The 24,113-nt window shown below is 42.4% G+C and overlaps 1 protein-coding gene across 3 annotated transcripts; it reads right to left on the minus strand.

The window, feature by feature from the left end:
- Positions 1-1,899: 1,899 nt before the first annotated feature.
- LOC135234335 (NXPE family member 3-like) lies at positions 1,900-12,585 on the minus strand. Of its 3 annotated transcripts, none has more exons than XM_064298833.1 (8): positions 12,391-12,585; positions 11,600-11,664; positions 7,669-8,046; positions 7,034-7,455; positions 6,803-6,873; positions 6,481-6,684; positions 4,552-4,889; positions 1,900-3,111 (listed from the first exon to the last, which is right to left on the minus strand). In XM_064298833.1, exons 1-8 carry the CDS (start codon positions 12,395-12,397, stop codon positions 2,917-2,919), a joined length of 1,680 nt encoding a protein of 559 aa, XP_064154903.1. In that variant the 5' UTR covers positions 12,398-12,585; the 3' UTR covers positions 1,900-2,916. The 3 variants fall into 3 exon arrangements, with proteins under 3 accessions (XP_064154903.1, XP_064154917.1, XP_064154912.1); XM_064298847.1 differs by having other exon boundaries at positions 7,669-7,791; positions 12,391-12,584; XM_064298842.1 differs by lacking the exon at positions 11,600-11,664 and having other exon boundaries at positions 12,391-12,583.
- Between the last annotated feature and the right edge of the window lie 11,528 nt (positions 12,586-24,113).

Here is a 24,113-nt window from a genome sequence, read left to right on the forward strand (position 1 = left end):
CTGACATGGTAAGGGAATCACAGTTAACAGGAGATAGCTATCCATAAAACAAACATGAGCTAATTATCTTGTGATCTAAAAAGAGTAGGGCTTGAAGGGTTAACATGCTTGTATCAGCGTTGACATAATTACATTTTATTTTACAGGTTATATAAAATGGTTTATTCTGTCCTATTCAACATTGGTTGCTATGCTTCCATCCAAGCAGGGAAAGCTGAGCAATCGTGTGAATCTAATATATCACAGGCTGTGACCTATCCTCAAATCCTACTGACCTTCAGCAAAAAGCAAATATGCAGAAAAGCTTTACTTGTTGTACCTAATGAGGTGGTTGTCCTTGGTACCGACACACACACACACACACACACACACACACCTGCCCAGTATCTCTGGGAGGGTGTAAAGGATTCTTGTAATTCTAACTGGTGTTCTACTTTGTATATTCCCTATATCATATGGGTGTGTGGATCGAAGAGTAGGGGGAACTGAGGACAGGTGCATTTCCCCATTGGGGTCTGTGGGGGTGTCGGCCCAGCACTGGGCTGCACTCACAGTTTCTTCCGGAACTGAGAGAAAAAAATACCGTCAAGTGTACAGCATATTATAGCTTTTAGTTTACATAACAAATCTGTCCCCAATAAGTTTCTTTTCCCACCATGTGTCAAAAAGTATTGGTGCTGTGTTGTTAGAGGGGCCTACTGAGCATGTTACTGGTTTTGTTTCTTTATGATAGCTTGGTGTTCCTGCTATTCCAGTAGCAGGAACAGATTTGCCTGTCAGTGGTAGTGGTCGTACTTCATCCATTATTGCGCAAGATACTGCAGCCCCTGTGTCAACAAGCGTAGGAACGGTTTTCCCTTGCATTTTTACATCTCCGTGGGGACCTGACTGGTCCATTGGAACTAACGGATATTGGGAAAATGGTCAAATTTGTCACTTTGGCACTCCTACTTAGTCTGTCTGGCTCCCGCACGGTGTGGGCAGTAATCTTTGCAATGCCCTTCTTCCTTACAATAAAGACAAGTGCCATAATCAAGGCCACTGACTACATGACAAGGCCTCTGCCACGTCCTGTAATTCTACTTCCCGAGTAGTCTCCTTGGGTGTACTACTTTATCTCGATCGAAAAATCCCTCCTCAGGAAACTGGAAGTTGGGATCATGGTGATATAATAATTCAATGTCTTTAGATAATGACATGTTCATGGATCATAATGTGCGAACAGGTGCCCTCTGGTGGAGATTCAGGGGTTGAGTGTTTCCCCTATATTTAATTATTTAATTCAGATTTTTACCCTCTAATTCCCTTCTAAAATTGGTGGGATAATGACATTTACTAATGGGACCATCAACTAATATAGTTAACAAAAGGATAAAAATTAAGAATTTTAAAGAAAAAATTTAAAAACACATGTCCTCTGTTCTGCAGTCTGATTGTAGACTGATAACAGCTAGAAATATTCAAAAACACACATTCAATAACAGACATTTGACAAACAAACAGATACTGGAGATCCTGGTCATTACTGAACAGACATTTATCAAGGTCTCCACAGATACCTCTGGTGCAATGCTACAGATAAGATATTCTCTTTCACAGACAAAATGTGCAAGGTCAGAGGAATATCTTTCTCAGACCGATATAACAGACACAACAACTTAGTCCTTTCACTGGACACCCAGTCCAAAAACTCACCTCCCTCTGCCAAGGAACAGCCCGATGCCACAATCAGGGATCTTTGAATAAGGTCCCTTAACTCCTGTTAGACTGCACAGTGTGGTGTTGTCTGGTCCCAATCAGTGCAAGACTGATATCCTGTCCAGCCTGCTGTAGTCCTACAGTACGTAGGTTTAGGCAGCAAATTCACATGTAAAAGCAACCAGCAGATCGGAGTGATGATTCTTAGACAATTAAAGCACTTTATTGTCTTTGACAAGGTAAATGCATTGAACACATATGATTACATCAGTTAAATTCCACTCTTAAGGGGGCAGACTATTAGCAGTGGAAATTTACAGAACACTGACCTTTAAAAGAGTAGAAATAAAACAAGTTTTCATTATCTTATTCGTAGCTATGCAAAATCATTTATCATTAAAGGCACAATCAGCTGCCCCTCTAGCAAGCACACACCCCAAGCAGATGGAACATTCTGTCTGTTAGTCTTTTTTGTTTTTAAAGCAGAACTGAGGGCCTTGACATGTTCAAATTATGTTTTGTAGAGCAGTACCTGAGCCTTTATTACATTATTTCTAATCCTTTATAATAATAACAGTCTTAATTCACTGAATTTACTGTATTAATTATTATTAATAATGAACAATGGATAATCACATACATGTACTCCAAAGAAATAATTAAACCTTATAAATTGAAATGCTCTAAATCAATAACACAAAGGTTGTACAAATACATGTGTGAATGGAAAATAGAACAAGTATCTTTGTTGACCAACATCATTCCCTGCTGTTGGCCAAAGTTGTTCCAAAGGACTTGTTTCATTTCTGTTACTTCCCCATACCTGTCCTTTCCCATCTATTATTTTCCCCACTCTCATAGATCCATCTCAAGGATACACAGACTGATATCCCTCCCCGAATTACCCCAACACCACCACAGTTCGCCTCATATTGTTGATCCTCTTCTCTTACTTCAGTGTCCACGTAAGTCAACTGAAAGTTCAAAATGGCTGCAGCCCAACAGATTTTGTAGCTCCCTATGGACAGGTAATACTTACTTCCTAAGTTAAGACAACAGAAACCTGAAGCTGAACCAGTTCATTAAATTAAAGGGAGCCTGTGCAAACTGCTGGGGCCCAAAACCAGGGCTCACTATATTCAATCTTGGAACAGTCTGATGTCACAAACAGCATCATACTGTGAGACAGAACCAGTGGGGTCAAAGGGAAGTGGGCATTCAGACAGGGCAGATGAATGAAAGCAAAAGGTTGATCTCATTCCGAATGACAGTTGGGTTGTGGTGGATAGCATCTTTACTGTAGTGGCAGGAGGTCATTTGCCAAACATCTATGAATGCCACATTAATTCCTTGGAAGATAGCCCTCAATATTGTGTCCAACTGTAAGGCAAGCCAGTCACTGCCAAACACATTCTGTCAAAGCAGGAGAGATGTATTAATAATATGCTACTCACAATTTCACTGAATACAGCACACATTTTAAGCGTAGAATAATGAATAGAAAATCACTTGAAAGGTAAAATACAACCATAGGTAGTGAAAAAAAAATGGAAATGCAAATTTAGTGAAAAATGTACCGCACCAAGAAACCTTCAAAAGAACTAACTCTGTCGTAGGGCACAGGGCATCCCTATGTCTTTGTCAGGGAGACCTCTTAGTCCTTTTAGAGTTTTGCTGGTAAGATACAATTTTCATTTTGAGAGTCTATATTAGGGAGTGCACATTTCTTTTTTCCTGTTTTGTTCGGTTGGTTGAAGCATGATGGAGCTACGTTTTGTTCGGCAAACACATTTTGGACAGAATGATTATATTTCAACAGTGTTTTTTTCCCAGAATACTATATGGATGCTCGTTTGCATCTAGATCTTTTGACTGAAGAGGCCATGTTGTTTACTTAACATCACTGTTATGCAGCTCAAACCACTGGGATATTACTTGTGATCTGTGGACGGGGGAAATCACATCTTGAAAGAAAACCTGCTCAGCAGGAAGCAGAAACAGAGGATGAAGGCAATTACTTACAACTAATCAGCAAATATTAACATCAAACTTGCCTTTAAATGCCTTAAATTGCCTTTAAACACCATGATGTAACCACCAAAACCCAGGGTTGGAATTGTTCTGTGCTCGCATTTCTTGTTCACTACCTGTAGTTACTCACAATTGATGAGCTATAGTAAAGACAAAGGCATATGGATAGATCCTAAGCAAATCACACAGGCTACACAGTTGCTGAGCAGAAAATAGACTGGGTGGAGTATTTCCTTTGAAATTCATCATATAGGAAGTTCTCCTCAATTAGTATGCATTAAAAAGTTCTTAATGTTTTTAATGTGCACTTTAACCACATGTGTTTGATTACAAATCTAAAATTGTGCAGTACAGAGCCAAATAAAAAAGAAATATGTCTTTATCCCAAATGGTATGGAGTTCATTGTATGTATTCTTCATTCTCTGCACCCACACTCGGAGAATAGGCTATTCATGGCAAAGATCTGCAATATGCATATTTTGTAAATAAATGAGCTTAAAGTGCAGGATTTGTTATATAGCCTTAATTGCAGGTTGTGTTTAAAGCTAATGCAGTACTTAACAGAGTGATTTTTCATTAATGATTAAAACTTTTTTGTCTAAACTGAATTTATAGCTTTAATCTCCCTAACATAATGTGAAGAAAGTAGTTGGCAATTATTCAGATTGTTGCCACACTTTTTAATTAAGATTAATGAATGAAAATGAGTTAAAAGTTAAAATGATCAGTTAAAAGGGAGATTTTCCACCCTGTCACTTTTCAGCTTACCAACTGCCAGTTGGCTTCAGTTCAGCCAACAAACTCTTATTATTGCACAATACCTTGGAGCCGGTGTTGGCAGACTTGATGACGACAATCGTGTCAGGTGCGCGCTTCAGCAGTGCAATAACAGCTTGGCGAATCCTTGCCACACGGCGGATGTAATATTTAAGCGGGAAACTAGTGAAGTGGGCCCAGATGGTGAAGACGATGACCTTGCGCGGACCGCCTGCTATACCGTCAATCTCATTGCTGATGTAGTGCAAATTGGCTATTGGGGATGTTCGGGAACGCAGTGGTGTGCCATGAGCCCTCCAGTGCAAGAGTATGTTATTTGTCACATCCACTGCCAAGAGAGGGCCTGCCTGTTCAGAGGAGTGGAGATCCATGTATTTTATGCCTGGGGAGAGTGGAAAAGTTAGTGCTATTTGTGGTTTGTTACAGTGAGCGCTTGTTGAAGCTTGTAGCCATTATATGAATCAAAGCGTATCAGGGATGTATCAGAGTTAGACAAAGTAATTTCAGACAGCTTGGTGCCTAATAACTCATCAAAGTGTCTGCTGGTTTTTGGGGTGTTTTTGGCACAAATGTTTCATTTAAGTTATTGATTGCCTTGTTCTCGAGACCTTAATTGGCTGCTGATCAATTGGAAGGAAACCACAAAATCCTGTAGACACTGCGGCCCCCTAGGGATTCCGTTTGACACCCCTGCATCAAGGGATAATGAAGGCATATCAACTGTTAAATATAACATACAGGACTAATCAAATTAAGCAATTATGAGGTCATGAAGCCTCATAAGCAGACACACCAGTTTATACAGCCAGTTTATCTGGGTCAGTGTGTCCATCCATCCATCCATCCATCCATCTATTATCTACACCTGCTTATTCCTAGTCAGGGTGTGTTGGAGCCTATCCCAGCATGCTTTGGGTGAGAGGCAGGAATACACCCTGGACAGTTCACCAGTCCATCACAGGGCACACACACACACTCATAGCTACGGGCAATTTAGACTCTCCAATTCACCTAACCTGCATGTCTTTGGACTGTGGGAGGAAACCCACACAGATGCGGGGAGAACACGGAAACTCTACACAGGAGTTTCCGTGCTCTCCCCGCCAGTTGGGACTCCAACCAAGGAACTTCTTGTTGCGGGGCAACAGTGATACCCACTGCACCACCATGCCGCCCTAAACCAGTTTATCTACAGTTAAAATTATTTAAACTTGAATTACCATCTAAATCACTGTGCTCCTAATTAAAGAAATTAGTTGAAGCTATAGGCACAAATTGACCAGCTCATGCTTAATGAGGATATTTGGATTAAGCTCATAGGGAAACATGAAAAGGGCCTTTCGGTAGGCGTGTGTTACCGGCCGCCAGCTTCAGACAGTAGTGTGAATTCAATGCTCTTTGGAAACATAAAACAAGGTTGTCAGGAAGATGAAACTATTATTATGGATATCTTCAATTACCCTGCTATTAATTGGGAATTGATGAAAGGACATGGAAATAGTGAGGAAGAATTTTTAGGTATTATAAATGACCTTTTTTGGCAACGTATGTCAGTAAGCCTAAGAAAGGGAATTCAATTCTGGATCTGGCGCGTGCGATGTAATGATCTCAACAGAATTTGTAGCATAGAGGTAATCGAGCCACTTTAATTTACGGCGGAAATTCAAACACAAAAGAAGAATGTTGCTGTTTAACTGCTTTAGAATGTTGGATTTTGTAGCGCATTGACTTTAGAACTGTTAAAAGGCCCAAGCTGTCCCGTTATTGAAAATTAATGCACACCTTTAGACCATTCAGATTTGAGTATTCTGTCAAGCTGTTGAAGCCATAAAAACGAATGATATTCATATAAATGGCTTAGACGCATATGACTGTATGATCCATTTACAACATCAAAATATTAATTAAGAATAATCGGTGTTAACCAACATACATTTTTATCCTACAAAAAAGCAAGAAAAAGGATGACTTACTGGGCACAGAATTTCCCATATAATGGTACCACTGTCTCATGGTGGAGTCTCCCATCATGAAAAGCTCTCTGTCCTTCAGGCACTGGGTTATTTTGGGAGCATTAAAATGACCTGTGGCACAGACCAGTGAGGTCCACACATCCCTCATGTAGAATCCAGCTGGAACGGGGATTTGCAGCCCAGGTCTGCATTTTACAGATGCACCTGAAACAGATACATGGAAGAATACACCTCAAAGTCTGAAGTAAGTTAGTCTAGCTCAATGTGTGTAAATTTACACACAGCAGTATCGGAAGATGAATCTATAAGAACCCATACAGACCAACAGTTGTATTGGAGGGAAGAATCATAATTTTTCTGTTCTTCCCTTTGATCCATCTATCAGTATATTTCCTGTGGAATGACATCAAATTTATGAGAGAGTGAAAAATTCCCAATTATTCATAAATATTCACAATATTTACAATAGTCACAATTAATCACCCAAATTCTACCTTCTTGTTTTAACTATTTAATATTGTACCCCCACCCTCAAACCCCCACTTTTTCTCACGTGGCCAGGAATTTTTCTTCGTCAGGCCGGAGGATGTTTCTGTAGCCCCCCATCTGATGGTTGACCAGGGCATCACAGGACAGAGATTTGGGCTTCTTGCACAGCCACACCTCCCCTGTTCCTGGGTCCGGATACTCACAGCAGCAGTTGCCCGTCTGCATGCGTTCCAGACCAGCCCCGTCCCACTTTGGATTGCACTCCATCGCCTCTATAAACTTTGTCCCTTTGGCATCTGTCCCCATGAATATGCCTCTGAAATAGACGCGGTCTGAGTGATATTTCCGGCTGTGCTTCAGGACCTGCACAGCCTCGCTGGAGTGGATCAGACGTACAGCTACCCAAGCCTCCCCAGGCCATGGCAGTAGGAAGCACAGTGAGTAGGACCCATTGTGTAAGTCTGTCACCTCCCCAAACACACTAGCCTGGACCAACAAATAAACAGCAGAAGACATCATTCAACAAAAATGCTTGACATTCAGTGAAGGTGTTTGCCTGCCTTATATATATGAAATGTTTTCATAGTAGGTTATACAACATCAAAGGTACAGATGGAAAAAGGAATACACAAAGAAGACTGACACAAAAGTTAGATAATACTGTAACCACATAGCCAGCATTGAATAAACACAGAATACCTTTAGTTTTGTTGAGTAAAGCTTGGCCTGGAAGAAGTCACCTCCATATGGCTTCAGATTCTGGTGGAAATCTCTGGCCACCACTGTGACACACAGTTCTTCCCCTACCTGGTAGCTCTTCCGCTGCCCAGGAATGTAAAAATATGAGCTGGATGGATCCGTGCTTGCAGACAGGTCTTTAATTTGTTTGTCTGGACCAGGCCAGCGGATCATGTCTAGGATCTGGTGCCACTCTTGTGGGGCGATACCAATATCAGCCATGGGCTTGGTCATGAGAGGGACGTGCAAGTCATCAGAACTTGTGTGGTTGTGGTGTGAGGCAGGAGATAGGAGCAATGTGTTTGACTGCCTATCATTCTTCATCCAAAACTGTATGCCCTATTAGTAAGACAAAAGTGATGGGTGGAAATCAAATGGAGACATGAGAAAATAGTGTTATACACATTTATATCACTCTTCTCTGGAGCTATTTCAAGATACAAGAATGTTTTTACTCACTGTAATGAGGAAAACATACTAGGCCAGAAGCACCTTCCCCAAAATCTAAAGCCAGGATTCAATCAAAAGTTGTCCTTAACTTTGAGTCTGACTCTTGTAAGCTGCTTAGGTAGGTCCCAGGATTGTTTAGATTAAGATCTGAGGGGACTTGCTGAGCCTTATTTTGCACTCATTTCCTTTAATAAATGTGTGGTGGAACAATAGTCACTGTCATCTGCACATTATCACACACCAGGGGTTTCCTGATGTCTTATAAGCCTGTGTCATAATGTGTAATATTACTGAACAGCTTATCAATGATTCTACCATGATGTGAGCTTGCAGCTTATTTGTTGTAATATTTTCATCAAATCATTGTCATGATTGTGAAGCACTTTAGTCACATTTATGGTCAATATATTCAATTGAGACACTTTCCATGAAAATTACTTTCTTCGTGGAAATAAACACTGAATTAGCAGGCATGCCTCAGGAGCAAATTGGGAAATAATTCTCACTAAACAATTATTCTACAACTAATGTGAGTTTATTCACTAAGGTTAAAGAGTATGAATTGCTAGCTGTGCTATGATAGCAATAGTATGTAGTATCTATAGTGCATTAGGGTATTGCTAGTGCATTGCTAGGTGGTTGCAAATGTATACTACATGGCTGCTAGGGTCTTACTACGTGGGTCCTAGAGTGCTATTGGGTGGCTGCTAGGGTGTTACTAAGTGATTGCTAAGGTGTTAATATGTAGTTGCTAGGGGGCTTAATAAGTGGTTGCAAGGGTGTTTCTACTGTAGATGGTTGCAAAGTTATTGCTTTGGTCTTACTCGGTGGTTGCTACAGTCTGTCTAGGTTGCTACTTTGATGTTAGAGGTGGTTGCTAGGTGGGTTATAGGGTGTTACTACATGGCTGCTATGTGCTTGCTAAGGTGTTACTAGGTGATTGCTTAGGTCTTACTAGGTGGTTGCTTGGATGGTACTAAGTGGTTGACAGGGTCTTACCTGACTGTTGCTAAAGTACACAAAGTAGTTGTTATGGTCTCACTTGGATGGACTACATGGTTGACAAGTTGTTACTAGGTGATTGTTAGAGTCTTACTAGGTGGTTGCAAATATCTTAATAGGTGGTTGCTAGTGTGGTACTAGGTGGGTGCCAGGGTCTACTGCATTGATGCTAAGATAAACTAACTAGTTGCTAGAGTCTTACTTTGTAGTTACTAGGATTGACAGGATGTTACTGGGTGGGTCATTAGGCATCTGAAGTGGTTGCCAGGGTCTTAATAGGTGGTTACTAAGGTATAAAATGTGGTTGTTATAGCCTTGTTCAGTGGTTCCTAGGGGGGAATAAGGCTTCTAGGGTCTTAATTGGTGGATGCGAAGGCATACTACATGCTGCTAGGGTCTTACTAGGTGGTTATTAGGGTGGACTAGGTAGCTGCCAGGGTCTTACTATGTGGTTGCCTAGGTCTTTTCTAGGTTGTTGCTAAGGTATACTAAGTGGTTACTAGTGTACTAAAAGGTGGTTGCTAGGGTTTCACTAAGTGATTTCTCGGGTCTTACTAGGTGGTTGCTAGGGTGGACTAAGTGGTTTCCAAAGTCTTACATGTGTACTAAGCGGTTGCTATGGTTTTACTAGGTATTTACTAAGGTGTTACTAGGTGGTTGACAGGGTCCTACTCGGTGGCTGCTAAGGTGTTCCTCTAGTCATTGGTATGGTCTTTCTAGCTGGTTGCTAGGTTATTACTAGGCAGTTGCCAGGTATTCATAACAGCCAATCAGAGAGGTGCGTTAAGGTGCTGTTTGTAAAATGCAAGGCAATGGGCCTCAGAAGTCATATCGTCATTCCTTTCTAGTTCGTTAGCATTTTTGAGACTTCTGGATCCAAAAATTAGACTGCCTATGGGAGAAATTAATACCGTTTTCCTAATTTCTTCAAAATATTTTTTGACATTTAGATGTTTAATTGTACATGAAAAATAATGGTTTTCACCAATTTGTTTAACCTAAAAAATTCTGTGTAAATAAAAACAAAAACAAATTGCTAACGGCTCATCACACAGTTATGACATCACACTCATGGATGTATTTCCAGCAACCATTCACATGGCTAAGCCATTTGTTGTGACCCGTAAGTATAATAGCTTATGTATATATTTTTTATTTTGTGCAGTTGTATATATCGCTGTAAATATATCTATTGTTGTTATTGTTGCTGCTCTTGTTAGTAATTTCCTTATGTTATTTGAGTACTTTCTTTAAATTTGTTGTCTGGCTAATGGTAGCTTTGACCAGCTTGAAAAGCTGCCAGGCTAGCTGTGAGGTAAATAACATTTGTAGCAGTGTTAGCTTGCTGTTAGAAAACTAATTATATCGGTTGGAAAGTGGCATCAGAATTCAGTGAATCCAGTGTCTTTTATGAGAAAAAAGTATGCGGATTTAAACATCCAAGTTTTAAACGACAGTTTAAATCACAGACTGTGACAGGGACGGTTATGTGAAACTCCCATTTATTTTCTCCATTGAGAAATTACCCTTTGATCTGGAAATCCATATATGGGTAATGGTTTTGCTCTGTGTCACATCAGAATTCTGAGGCCCAATGTCCCTTTGTCAAGCCCCGCCCAAGTATTACTCTCCTCAGTTCCTGTTGGTAATTCTGTCAAGTTTTTGTTTCAGAAAGCAAGTTTCCATAGTTTCCTATAAGAGGAACATTCCATTCAAATGGGGGATAAAACAATAATCTCAAAAGTTATAAAAGACACCAAAAAGTCGAATACAAGCAACTTAAAGCAACCAAAAAGCTTAACGTTTTGATATATGTCTAAATAATCTAAAAACTGTAGGAGGTCTGAGCTTGGTGTACAAAAAGTGTCCAGAACAGTAATAAATAAATAAATAAATAAATAAATAAATAAATAAATAAGTGGTAGTAGTAATAATAATCATAGTAAACCAAGCAAACTAATGCAAGTATGTACACATTCAAAAGGGATATAAGGTAAAAAGAAAACGGGGAAGGGGCAAAGGCACATGAAGCAGTAGGCTACTTTGTGTTCATGTAAAAAGCCTTGATGTAAATCATCAAATTTGAATGAACAATGGAATGGGTTGTCTACAGGTGGAGTGAACCCACTTTCACCCTCCTGACTTTTTTGGGCTGTTGGGCTACGAATTCCATTGATCTGTTTTCCCTCGTGGCAAATGAAAGCTACAGTTGAGCTATAGCATTTACTCCTCCCAGCCATTGATATGGAGCCGTTTGCCTGTCTATTTGGTGGTGGCTCTCAGGACTTTGTTGTTTCTTGAAATCCTATCATTTATTTTCCAGCCAGTTTTATTAATTTCTTAATTCGCCGTGTGCTCACTACCTTTTTATCAAAAAATGAAATTGTGCTAAAGTGTACAGTTTTATCAATAAATTGGTCCGAGTGCATTCGATACTTACCAGGCTGGACATAATCACCATCAGCACTACAAACAAAAACTTCAGGTGTTCTGCATGTCTGTGGACTACAATTACACACAGTCTAAATGGGATTATCATTCTGTCTGTCCCATCACATTATTGCTAACCCTTCTGTGTGTCACATAGTAATGCAATAATTATGCTGCTGGAACCTAAAGCATAATCTTGCATGTCTAACAACTTTCCGTTGCAATAATACAGCTGCCATAAGCTACTGAACAATGTCTGCATAATTATATTGGACATGCAAATTTTACATGATAAATAACCACACACACGCACACACACACACATGCACACACACACACACAGTGATGACCATAATGATTGGGACAAAGACATTTTTTATTGATTTGGCTCTGTACCCCACAGTTTTACATTTGTAATCAATCAAACAATTCACATATGATTAAAGTTCAGATTCTCAGATTTTATTTAAGGGCATTAAATAAAATGCCCTTAAATAACATTATAACATATATATATATTATACATTTTGGATTCATCATGTAGATATTGAAGCAATTATAGATAGCTAGATAGATTGACAGTCCACACACATTAGTTAAAACATTTATTCTTCTTAATGTTTTAAAACGTTATTATTCGGTTATTATTCATCTGAGCTCGCATTGAAAATTATTTCGGATAATTTCTGTAGTTTTTGCAAATGGTGATAACAAACTTGATCATTTTTCACCAACAACTTTAACATCAACGGAATTCAAAATAACCCTTATGTACAATGAGTAAAAACTTTTTATACTTACTTTCCATTGCTTCTGGTCTCGTGGCAGTTTCGTGGTCTGCACTGTTTCCACCAGGTTAGGTTATATAGAGGGCGTGTCGAGACATTCGGTGCTGCGCATCAATAATGCGTTTGCGTTTTAAATGAACCCAGACATCCCTGCCTCATTGTACTATTCTGGTAGCGTTATGAATGCTTTCCACGTATGAATAAATGAACACATAACATAGGTGCGAGGAATGTTTTGTTTATTTCAATTTGACAATTTGATATGAAAGCGCTGTTTGTTCAGTTATGCAGTCGGTTATTTAGGCATTTCGTCTGGATGGAGTTAACTAATGTAAGCTGCTTGAGCAACGCTGAAGTTGCCTCCCGGTTCGCGGCCCCCATTCTACAATACTCGCCCACTTTACACTGCTTGCGTTATAGAATTGTAGGCTATGCTTTCGCAGTCTTCCTTGTGCGTTTGCAAAAGCTTCCAAACCTGAGCTACAGTTCAAATGAGCAATTGAACAATGGTAGGAATGTGACGAAATATTTATTTATTTATTTATTTATTTACTTATTTATTTATGTACACAGTAAAATGTTCAGTGTTAAATCAACACTTACATAGTATGGATAGTATGGCCCTAATTGGTGTAGGCTACTCTGGTAGAGTTGAACTGACACTGGGCATTTTACTGCGTAAGCTATGTACACTTTGCGTGTATTTTAAAGTGCAAGGTATCCAAGTGTCGCACAAAGATTTTTCTCCCAAAAACCTAATTGCCTCAACATTCTATCATTGTATATGAGAGTCCAGGAACATCTGAAATGATCTGGATGAAATATTACTACAGCATTTTGAAATAAACCCACTCCAGACTATACTAAGCACCCCACCCCCTCATCTGTGATACATGGCTTGAGCATGTATGGCTGCTGTAGTTACTGGCTCACTTGCCTTCAGTGATGGTGATAATGATAGCAGCAGCAGAATGAATTTTGAAGTGTATAGAAGTGTTTTATCTGCTCAAGTTCAACCAAATGCATTCAAACTCATTGGACGGCGCTTTATTCAACAGCAAGACAATTATCCCAAACATACTGCTAAAGCAACAGAGGAGTTTTTCAAAGCCAAAAGCGGGAAAACTCATGACTGGCCCAGTCAGTCACTTGGTCTGAATCTAATTGAACATGTGTTTCACATGCTGAAGAGAAAGCTTAAGACTTAAGGCAACCATCCCAGAAACAAGCAGGAGGTAAAGATCGCTGCAGTACAGGTCCCGCAGTCAGAGAAGATACTCAGTATTAACTCTTCCTCCACCTCCTAAATATTGGGAAAGACTGAATAGTATTATGAAACATTTCATTTGGAAAGGGAAACGCCCCAAAGTTCAATTTTTTATGCTGAAAAGTAAAAAAGGCTGGCAGATAATTTGGCAGTTTCTGATTTTAAGACATATTTTTTAGCTTTCAGAGTTGGAAATGAACTTAGTTGCTCAGATTCTTTTTGACCAAATTATATATACAACCCTATCTAAACAACAGTGTAGATTGCAATATGGTTCAATTGCAGGCCAAAGTTATCTCAATATGGCAGAAACTGGGGAAAATCTATAAATTTGAAAACAAGCATTATAAGCCATTATTTTATAACATATCGTTGCAGTCTGGAAAACAACCTTCTGTATCACAGTGGTGCAAGGCTTTGGGAGATAAAATGGATGATAAAGGCCAATTAATTGTTCAAGATATTTGTGAAACATAATTTCATCAAATATTTTTTTTCTGTTTTTACAACTAAAATCAGTTTTACAGGCAGTGGGAGTCCCCACTAATATACAATTTATCAGTCATCCGATTGTTGATACAAAAGGTTTCAAAGATCATTTACCAGCAGTATATCAGTTATTTATTATGCTCTTTGTAGTTGTATGCAATCCACTCTTGCTATTATACAAATATTAAATAAGGACCTGAATTTGGATGACTTATCAATCAGTTTGGAGAGAGCATGGAAATGTTTCTTTTTTTCCTTGCAGAATCTGGACTGGCAAGCCAAAAAAAAGGGGTTTTAGAAAAATACAAAATGGCAGAATGGGGGTTTATCACAGGAGGGTGATATGTGTTGATGTGCCTTGAGCCAAGGATTCTAAAGCATATAGTTCAGGACTAATAAAGCGAAGTTGTTTGTTATAGCACCACCTATTGGTGGAATTTACAACACATCAGAGTTCGGGCATGATGACGGGTGTAAAGTTTCCTGATGATAGGACATTGCAGCCAAGAGTTATGCTGCTTAATGTTCAGCAGTGTCCCACCCAAAAGATAATAACCCATTTAGAGGAGAACAGTTTGGAAAAACAAAACGCTGTTAAAAAGACATTTTCAAGATACTCTTGACATTATGTGAGCAAAAATTTGGTGAAGATCGGATGAAATTTATGGGAGTAGTACAAAATAACTAAATAATAATAAAAAAAAATGTTGGAAAAAGATCAGGAAGTTTTTTTCCTTCTAGATAAGTTGGTTTGGCAATTATTAGCAAAAACGTGAAATGGCGTATAACAGCACCACCATGTGGTAAATTGTGATTTGTACATATGTTCTGAATTCGGAAGATTCAGACACTAGTTTGGAGGAAACAGAAATATATTTATTTGTCACTTGTTGGTGCTTTGAGAAGCTGTGCTCATGTGTAGTAGGCCTGTTGCTGACACAGGACACTTGTGCCACTTCTTTCATTGAGTGGAACAGTCCCAGGCTGCATGCATCATAGGAAATAGGTACAAAGATGCGATTAAATGTTATTATTTTTTTAAATCGGGTAATGTCTTGTCTTGATAAACCTTTGTCATAAACAAAAAATAAGGAACAAAATCTTCTCCTATCTCCCTCGTCGGATCCAGGAAAAATAATGAACTGCAATAACAAAATAAAATAAAAAATAATTTTCTGGCCTCTCTTAGACTGGCTATGAAATACCTAATTCCATGTTTTTCGTTAATTCAGGCATATTCAAGCATACCATTAACACACTAGGCAGTAAATGAACATTTAGGTCCTTTAAATATGCAGCCTTGTTGATGGATCATATTCCATCAACAAACAAACACAGATGGCTGAGGAAAACTTAAATACCACTGATGCCAGGACTGCATTTGTATGTATGTGGTTTGCTTACTTTTTATAGTGCATTTGTAAAACTGACCTATCAGTTTACAGAATAGCTTTGAAATGGCTCATTGTCACCACTGACTGCATCAGAGTGTGAATTACACAGCTGGGGGACAATTTATGACACTCCCACAGTGTGGTTAGAACAGTCCGGTGATATTTTTTGCATACTGCCCATACTAAAAAAGTATGCAGTTCTGTAGGCAGAAAACAGTACTCACAATGCTTAGTAGACAGTACATACTATGAGAACAGTAGTTAGGAGGCTGATTCGGACACAGCCCTGGGCTCTGCCCGAGCCAGAGCCCTGTCTACTGCATCCTGTGTCCTGTGTACTCGCATACTGTGTTTTTTTGGGGGGGTTTTTTACTGCATAGTTAGTACATGATTTGCACTTTGTGGAAAATGCCCTCCAGGCTGTGGCCATTTTCCAACTGTACTGTCAAAGTGTCGTAAAATTGTTGCTTACGATGCCAATGTCTTAACAACAATGCCAACATTTTAGCAACAGCAGTTCCTCATTCTGTAAATATGGGGAGACAAAACAGGCTTGAGCGGTCCACACCTTCTGTGTTTTGTATATCCACAAACAGTAAAGTCAGCACCCTTATCACGGCAAGGGTCCAGCAAACAAAATCCATAGTAATTTTTAGTCCTGATAGAATGTTCATGGTTTACTAAGCAATTCTCTGGAGGAATTGTCATTGTTGACTGTTTCGCTGTTGCATTGTGTGCATAACTGTCTCTAGTTTCCATATACTATCTGGAACAAGATGAGCCCTCCTGCAGGGCTTTCTGACTAGTACTGGCCAAGCAGTCCCTCAGCGTAGCCAATGGGACCTGCTATGGGTAAGCAACTACTTGACATGGAGAGCATAATTTCTTCCTAGTACTCAGCCAGCCAATGGCAAGCTATTATAGTGACAAATGATAAGCTTTTTAGCCAGTGACATGACATTTATAATGGCGTATAGGTTTTTAGGCTTTCATAAAAGAACACGCATTGTTTCTCCTGTGTTCACAAACCGTAACCTTTTCAGTACACACACACAAGGTTACGTATTGGCAAAAACATAATAAAATTCTTGAGACTATACCTTAAAAGGTAAAAATAAATAAAGAGTAAGCCTGATTTTGAATAATAAATGTGGCTTGAGAAATCGCTCAGCGATTTGGTGGTTATCCCTCAGGGTTAACTTTTAGATCCCCTCGGTCCGCAATTGCGTCCCACCCTCCTCAACCGTGACAGAATGAGTCTGCCTAAACCGGACACAGCGGACCCTTCGGCGCTTGATTACCAACTAGCGGCGCATGGACAGGCAATCGCCGCACAGGGAGTCATGTTAGGCTCCCATGAGCAGATCCTTCATACCATTACTGAACAACAGAATTCTCATGCCAACATGTTAAAAGAAATACTGGCCCATTTACAGAAGCCAGCTCCACCCGTTGCGGTCCACCAAGCACCTCCAGCCCCGCCCCATGGGCAAATCACACACCGTGAACCCAAAATGCCGACACCTGGTCGGTATGGCAGGCATCCAGGAAAATGTAAAGGGTTTATCACCCAATGCAGCTTGGTGTTTGAATTGCAACCCTCCATGTTTTGCACCGAACGAGCCCGGGTAGCATACATAATATCACTTCTCTCAGATAGGGCTCTTTCATGGGCTACAGCTGTGTGGGAGAAGCAAACTCCTATCTGTTTGGACTCCACCCTTTTTGTGGCTGAAATGAGTAGAGTTACAACAGGGCTCAACCAGCGTAGCTGACTTCTCCATTCAATTCCGCACCTTAGCTGCTGAATCAGGTTGGAACAGGGAAGCCCTGACGGCAATTTTTATGCATGCCTTGTCAGAAAAAATTAAAGACGAATTAGCCACCCGCGACATTCCTGACACACTCGAGGAATTGATTTCATTAGCCATTCGGATTGATAACCGGATCCGTGAAAGCAACAGAGAGAGAGAGAGCACTCACTCCCGATCCATTTCGGGGCGGGGGTTTACCATCCCTCAGAGAACACCCGAATCATTTAGTATGTCCCTGGACCATGATGAACCCATGCAACTAGGGCGCACGCGGCTCTCTCAGGTAGAGAGAGACAGATGAATGAGCAGTGGGTCCTGTTTGTTTTGTGGGAAAGCGGGTCATTACATTCGGAGGTGTCCTGAAATAAAAAAGAAAGGAATTCAGGGAAAAAAGTAGACTCGTCAGAGCAGGGGGAAGCTCTGACGAGTCTGAATAATCCCCCCACGGCAGCCAATAACCGCACCTTTCTACCAGTGGAGTTATCATGGAGTAATATCAAATACAACCTCCCTGCGTTTTTAGATTCAGGGGCGGCTGGCTGTTTTATTGATGCGACCCTGGCCCAAAACCTTAGCATGCCTATATCTCCCCTCCCATATCCACTTAACATCACGGCATTGGATGGTCGACCGTTGGGTTTAGGGAGGGTTGAAAAAATCACAGGCCACATTAAAACTCGCATCGACACCCACTTTGAGAAGATGCAGTTCTTCATTATTGATTCACCTGAGTTACCACTCATCCTGGGACACCCATGGCTCTCTAAGCACAATCCTCATATTAATTGGAGTTCGGGGTCGGTGTTGAGTTGGGGTCCCAAGTGCGCGTCTCGTTGTGTTGAACCAGACTCGGTTCAACTCAGTCCGTTGTCCCTCAAGTTCCCTGTTACTATGAGCTCTTCCTCTCTCGAGTTCCCCAGTCCTATTTTGGAGGCCCCTCTTGTCTCTCCTGCTCCTGGAGGCTCCTTCCCTTCTGAACCCCACAGGATCTCGACTCCTGTGTCTTTCGAGTCCCCTGCCCCTTCTGGTACTATCTCTCTCGGGTCTACGGGTTCTCCCGCTCTCATCGGGGTCCCTGTGGAGTATACTGAACTTAGTGAAGTATTTAGTAAACAGAAGGCCTCCGTTCTACCTCCCCATAGGCCCTACGATTGCGCCATCAATCTTCTCCCGGGCACTACACCCCCTAGGGGCCGTTTGTTTTCTTTGTCGATACCTGAAACAGCCGCTATGAAGAGTTATATTGATGAGGCTCTAGCGGCTGGTTTCATTCGGCCCTCTACGTCCCCAGCGGGGGCTGGATTTTTCTTTGTGGGGAAGAAAGACGGGGGACTTAGACCCTGCATCGACTATAGAGGACTTAATAAAATCACGGTAAAAAAACGCTACCCCCTCCCCCTCATGGCCACGGCGTTTGAGAGCCTGCAGGGGGCGTCCATCTTTACCAAGTTGGACCTCAGAAATGCCTACAACTTGGTACGTATACGTGAGGGGGATGAGTGGAAGACGGCATTCAACACCCCTAGGGGGCACTATGAATATCTGGTCATGCCTTTCGGCCTTTTGAACTCTCCTTCGGTCTTTCAGGCGCTAGTAAATGACGCGCTCAGGGACATGCTGGAATTATTTGTTTACGTGTACCTGGATGACATCCTGATTTTTTCAAAAACCTATCAGGAGCATGTATCCCACGTCAAATTAGTACTGCACAGGTTGTTAGAACACAAACTCTATGTCAAGGCAGAGAAATGCGTGTTCCATGCCTCCACGGTCAGCTTTTTGGGGTACATCGTGTCACAGGGCAGTGTGCAGATGGACCCCAGCAAGGTCAAGGCAGTACTGGAGTGGCCTCGGCCTGACTCCATCAAACAGGTACAGCGGTTTCTGGGCTTCGCAAATTTTTACCGGCGCTTCATTAGGGGGTTCAGCTCTGTCGCTGCCCCACTCTCAGCCTTGACTAAGGATACCTCCCCCCGGTTCAGTTGGTCCCCGCAGGCTGAAAAGGCCTTCATGGAGCTGAAACGGAGGTTCACTACCGCGCTCATCCTCATTCACCCGGACCCCTCTCTGCCCTTCGTCATCGAGGTCGATGCTTCTGACGTAGGGGTTGGGGCGGTGTTATCCCAACGGTGTCCCCAGGACCAGAAACCTCACCCCTGCGCGTTCTTCTCACGGCGTCTCCTGCCCGCCGAGAGGAATTATGACGTTGGTAACAAGGAGCTCCTGGCGGTGAAGTTGGCCTTGGAAGAGTGGCGCCACTGGCTGGAGGGTGCTGAGTATCCACGCATTGTCTGGACGGACCACAAAAATCTGACTTACATCCAGGAGGCCAAACGTCTGAACCCTCGCCAAGCTCGGTGGGCCCTCTTTTTCAATAGGTTCAACTTCAACCTATCCTACCGTCCAGGTTAGAAGAATCTGAAGTCAGACACACTTTCCCGTCAGTTTGACCGTTCGGACAGGGACAGATCTCCGGAGCCCATTATACCAGTCACCCGCATCCTCGCCCCATTTACCTGGGGGGTCGAGGCAGTGGTTCGGGAGGCCCAGCAGCAGGAGCCTGACCCGGGAGGGGGGCCTCCAGGCCGTTGGTTCGTCCCTAATAGAGTGCGCTTGCAGGTTCTTCAGTGGGGTCACTCGTCCCGCCTTACAAACCATCCAGGGGTCCACCGCACTCTGGACTTTCTTAAGAGGAGGTTCTGGTGGCCCCGGATGGAGGGTGACGTGCGGGAGTTTGTGGCCGCTTGCACTGTTTGTGCCCGGAACAAGACATCGCAACGTCCCCCTGCTGGTCTCCTCCGGCCTCTGCCTATCCCTCATCGCCCCTGGTCACATGTAGCCCTGGACTTTATCACCGGGTTACCCCTGTCAGATGGTTCCACCGCCATCATGGTTATAGTGGATCGATTCTCAAAAGCGGCTCACTTCGTTCCCCTCCCTAAGCTTCCCTCGGCCCGAGAGACGGCCCAGCTTGTTGTCCAGCATGTCTTTCGCCTCCACGGTCTACCCCAAGACATCGTGTCTGACCGTGGTCCACAGTTCTCTTCTCGCTTCTGGAAGGCATTTTGCTCTCTAGTGGACTCTTCGGCCACTTTGTCGTCAGGGTTCCATCCTGAGACCAACGGTCAGACTGAGCGCACCAATCAGACGCTGGAGAGAACGCTTCGGTGTTTGGTCTCTTCAAACCCGACTACCTGGAGCAGTCAACTTATCTGGGCAGAGTACGCGTACAACACCCTGCTGAACGCTTCGACCGGTCTCTCTCCTTTTGAGTGCCAGTACGGATATCAGCCGCCATTGTTCCCAGAACAGGAGAAAGATACGGAGGTGCCCTCGGCCGCACGTTTCATCCAGCGGTGTCGCGCCACCTGGAGGCGGGTTCGGGCATCTCTTCAGCGTGCGACAGCGCGACAGAAGCTTTATGCTGATCGACGTCGATGTCCGGCTCCGTCCTATCGGGTCAGCCAGACGGTGTGGCTCTCCACGCGTGACCTCCCCTTGCGGGTTGAGTCCCGCAAATTAGCGCCGCGCTACATCGGTCCCTTCAAGATTATTCGGAGAATTAATCCGGTCACGGTCCGTCTCCTGCTTCCCCGGTCCATGAGGATTCACCCCACGTTCCATGTCTCGCGCCTCAAACCAGTCCTCTCCAGCACGCTGGCACCAGCTGAAAGGCCTCCGCCTCCCCCTAGGTTGGTCGGCGGTCAACCGGTCTACACTGTTCGGCGCATCCTGAACAGTTGTCGCGTGGGACGTGGGGTGCAGTACCTTGTGGACTGGGAGGGATACGGGCCGGAGGAACGCACCTGGGTCCCAGCTAGGGACATCTTGGACCCAGAGCTTATCCAGGAGTTCCGTCGGCGCCTCCCCGCGGGCTCAGCAGGAACGTCGGGTGCCGTCCCTTAGGGGAGGGGGTCCTGTGAGGTGGTGGCACCTCTCTCTCTGATTTCTGCGGGTTAATTGACCCTGACGAGGGGCAGGTGTGTGAGTACTATGGTGAGGTGATAGCACCTCACAGGTATTTGTCTGAGCTAATTGTCCCTGATGAGGGTCAGGTGTAGGAGGCCTATATGTAGCCCCTGATTTCTGGGGTTCAGCGCAGACTCATTGTTTGTCAGACTCTTAGTGTGTAGGGGTGTGAGAATCGGCAGAAGTTACCGTGTTGATCCTATCTGCCTGATTTGATCACCGTTTAGTTTCTTCTCGAGTTGGTTATCTCTCTGCGCTGTGGAGGACATTTTGCCCTCGTCTCTTTAGTTTTCTTTTTGTTTTCTACCCGCCAGGCTGTGAATATCCTTTTTCTTTTGTAAGTAACCCCACTCTGTTTTTCTAGTGGGGGTTTTCTTTTTGGGGCAGCTACGCTGCGGCGGTGTTTCATTTCTTTTAGTTTTTCTGAGCCCGCTGACAGAAGTTTCAGTGAGTGGAGAGAGCGATTACTTCGCTCTTTATTTACTTTTTCCCCTTCCCTTTCTATCGCTCAGCGATTTGGTGGTTATCCCTCAGGGTTAACTTTTAGATCCCCTCGGTCCGCAATTGCGTCCCACCCTCCTCAACCGCGACAATATATCCAGATGAAATACTTAATTCCATGTTTTTCGTTAATTCAGGCATATTCAAGCATACCATTAACACACTAGGCAGTAAATGAACATTTAGGTCCTTTAAATATGCAGCCTTCTTGATGGATCATATTCCATCAACAAACAAACACAGATGGCTTACTTTTATAGTGCATTTGTAAAACTGACCTATCAGTTTAGAGAATAGCTTTGAAATGGCTCATTGTCACCACTGACTGCATCAGAGTGTGAATTACACAGCTGGGGGACAATTTATGACACTCCCACAGTGTGGTTAGAACAGTCCGGTGGTATTTTTTGCATACTGCCCATACTAAAAAAGTATGCAGTTCTGTAGGCAGAAAACAGTACTCACAATGCTTAGTAGACAGTACATACTATGAGAACAGTAGTTAGGAGGCTGATTCGGACACAGCCCTGTCTACTGCATCCTGTGTCCTGTGTACTCGCATACTGTGTTTTTTGGGGGGGTTTTTTACTGCATAGTTAGTACATGATTTGCACTTTGTGGAAAATGCCCTCCAGGCTGTGGCCATTTTCCAACTGTACTGTCAAAGTGTCGTAAAATGTCCCGCCCTTGTTGTTTACGATGCCAATGTCTTAACAACAATGCCAACATTTTAGCAACAGCAGTTCCTCATTCTGTAAATATGGGGAGACAAAACAGGCTTGAGCAGTCCACACCTTCTGTGTTTTGTATATCCACAAACAGTAAAGTCAGCACCCTTATCACGGCAAGGGTCCAGCAAACAAAATCCATAGTAATTTTTAGTCCTGATAGAATGTTCATGGTTTACTAAGCAATTCTCTGGAGGAATTGTCATTGTTGACTGTTTCGCTGTTGCATTGTGTGCATAACTATCTCTAGTTTCCATATACTATCTGGAACAAGATGAGCCCTCCTGCAGGGCTTTCTGACTAGTACTGGCCAAGCAGTCCCTCAGCGTAGCCAATGGGACCTGCTACGGGTAAGCAACTACTTGACATGGAGAGCATAATTTCTTCCTAGTACTCAGCCAGCCAATGGCAAGCTATTATAGTGACAAATGATAAGCTTTTTAGCCAGTGACATGACATTTATAATGGCGTATAGGTTTTTAGGCTTTCATAAAAGAACACGCATTGTTTCTCCTGTGTTCACAAACCGTAACCTTTTCAGTACACACACACAAGGTTACGTATTGGCAAAAACATAATAAAATTCTTGAGACTATACCTTAAAAGGTAAAAATAAATAAAGAGTAAGCCTGATTTTGAATAATAAATGTGGCTTGAGAAATTGTAGGATCATGTGTTGGATCCTCCATCCCCCATGGGCTGTTTGACTAAAACTTCAATCAATGGACCTCAGCTAGATGGCTAATGTAGTTATTTTCTACTATCTTCCAGACCTTCTGCTGCTAGCAGTGGTAAGAGGAGAGTAAGTAGGGAATGGAGAGGGAGAGAGTTAGGGGGAGGGTGACAGGCTGGTGGAACGGGAGCTAATTTCAGCAACTCCATCCATGAGAATATTATATAAAATATATAGTATTTTAAAGACCCATAATATCATTTTGTTACTTTTAGAGTGTCCTGTGTCCTTTTAGAGTCTCCAAATGGCCTTTCTGGAAACTTGCCTAGGCATAGCTGAATGCTTATTTTTATAGGTAGTGTCATCAAATTTGAACCAGAATTTGTTCAGCATTGTGGCTGTGGCTGCATTGTGTGGAAACTTCCACTTCTGCCATGTTTGAACTTCTGTTACTGTGTTTCTGTAATATTCAGAGTAATTCTGACACGTGGAAATCAAACTCCCAAGAGGTACCCTTCATAAGAGACCAGGATTATGTCTGTGGCCAAAAGGGTTCAAGAGGGTTCAAAAGGGTTCAAGGGTTTTTTTTTTGGGGGGGGGGGGGGGCACATCATTTTCAAGTTTGTGTTAAAAAAGGGGGCACTACAGAAGGGAATAACATCCTGTAACATCCCATTTTGAAAATAATTATGCATACAAATTTTACACCTGAAAAGCTCTAAAACATCTGAAAAAAACCTCAAATGAAAACAAAGCTGATTTTCTGAAGTAGAATTTTTTTTTCTTGCTAGTGATCATCATAATGAACAATATATATATATATCCTCTCAGGCGGAGACTATTAAACCCTAAAAAATGAATGAATCTGAACCAATAACAAAATACTGTAAAAGTAAAAGTA

The sequence above is a fragment of the Anguilla rostrata genome, chromosome 1 (genome assembly GCF_018555375.3).
Source record: "Anguilla rostrata isolate EN2019 chromosome 1, ASM1855537v3, whole genome shotgun sequence".
NCBI lineage: Eukaryota > Metazoa > Chordata > Actinopteri > Anguilliformes > Anguillidae > Anguilla > Anguilla rostrata.

Bases quoted from the DNA above. Each gene is read 5' to 3' on its own strand.
- LOC135234335 (XM_064298833.1), bottom strand. The intron at 8,047-11,599 runs GTAAGTATCGAA...TCTTACTAATAG, and splicing joins TGGTGATTATGTCCAGCCTG to GGCATACAGTTTTGGATGAA. The intron at 6,874-7,033 runs GTGAGAAAAAGT...GTCATTCCACAG, and splicing joins GAAGAAAAATTCCTGGCCAC to GAAATATACTGATAGATGGA.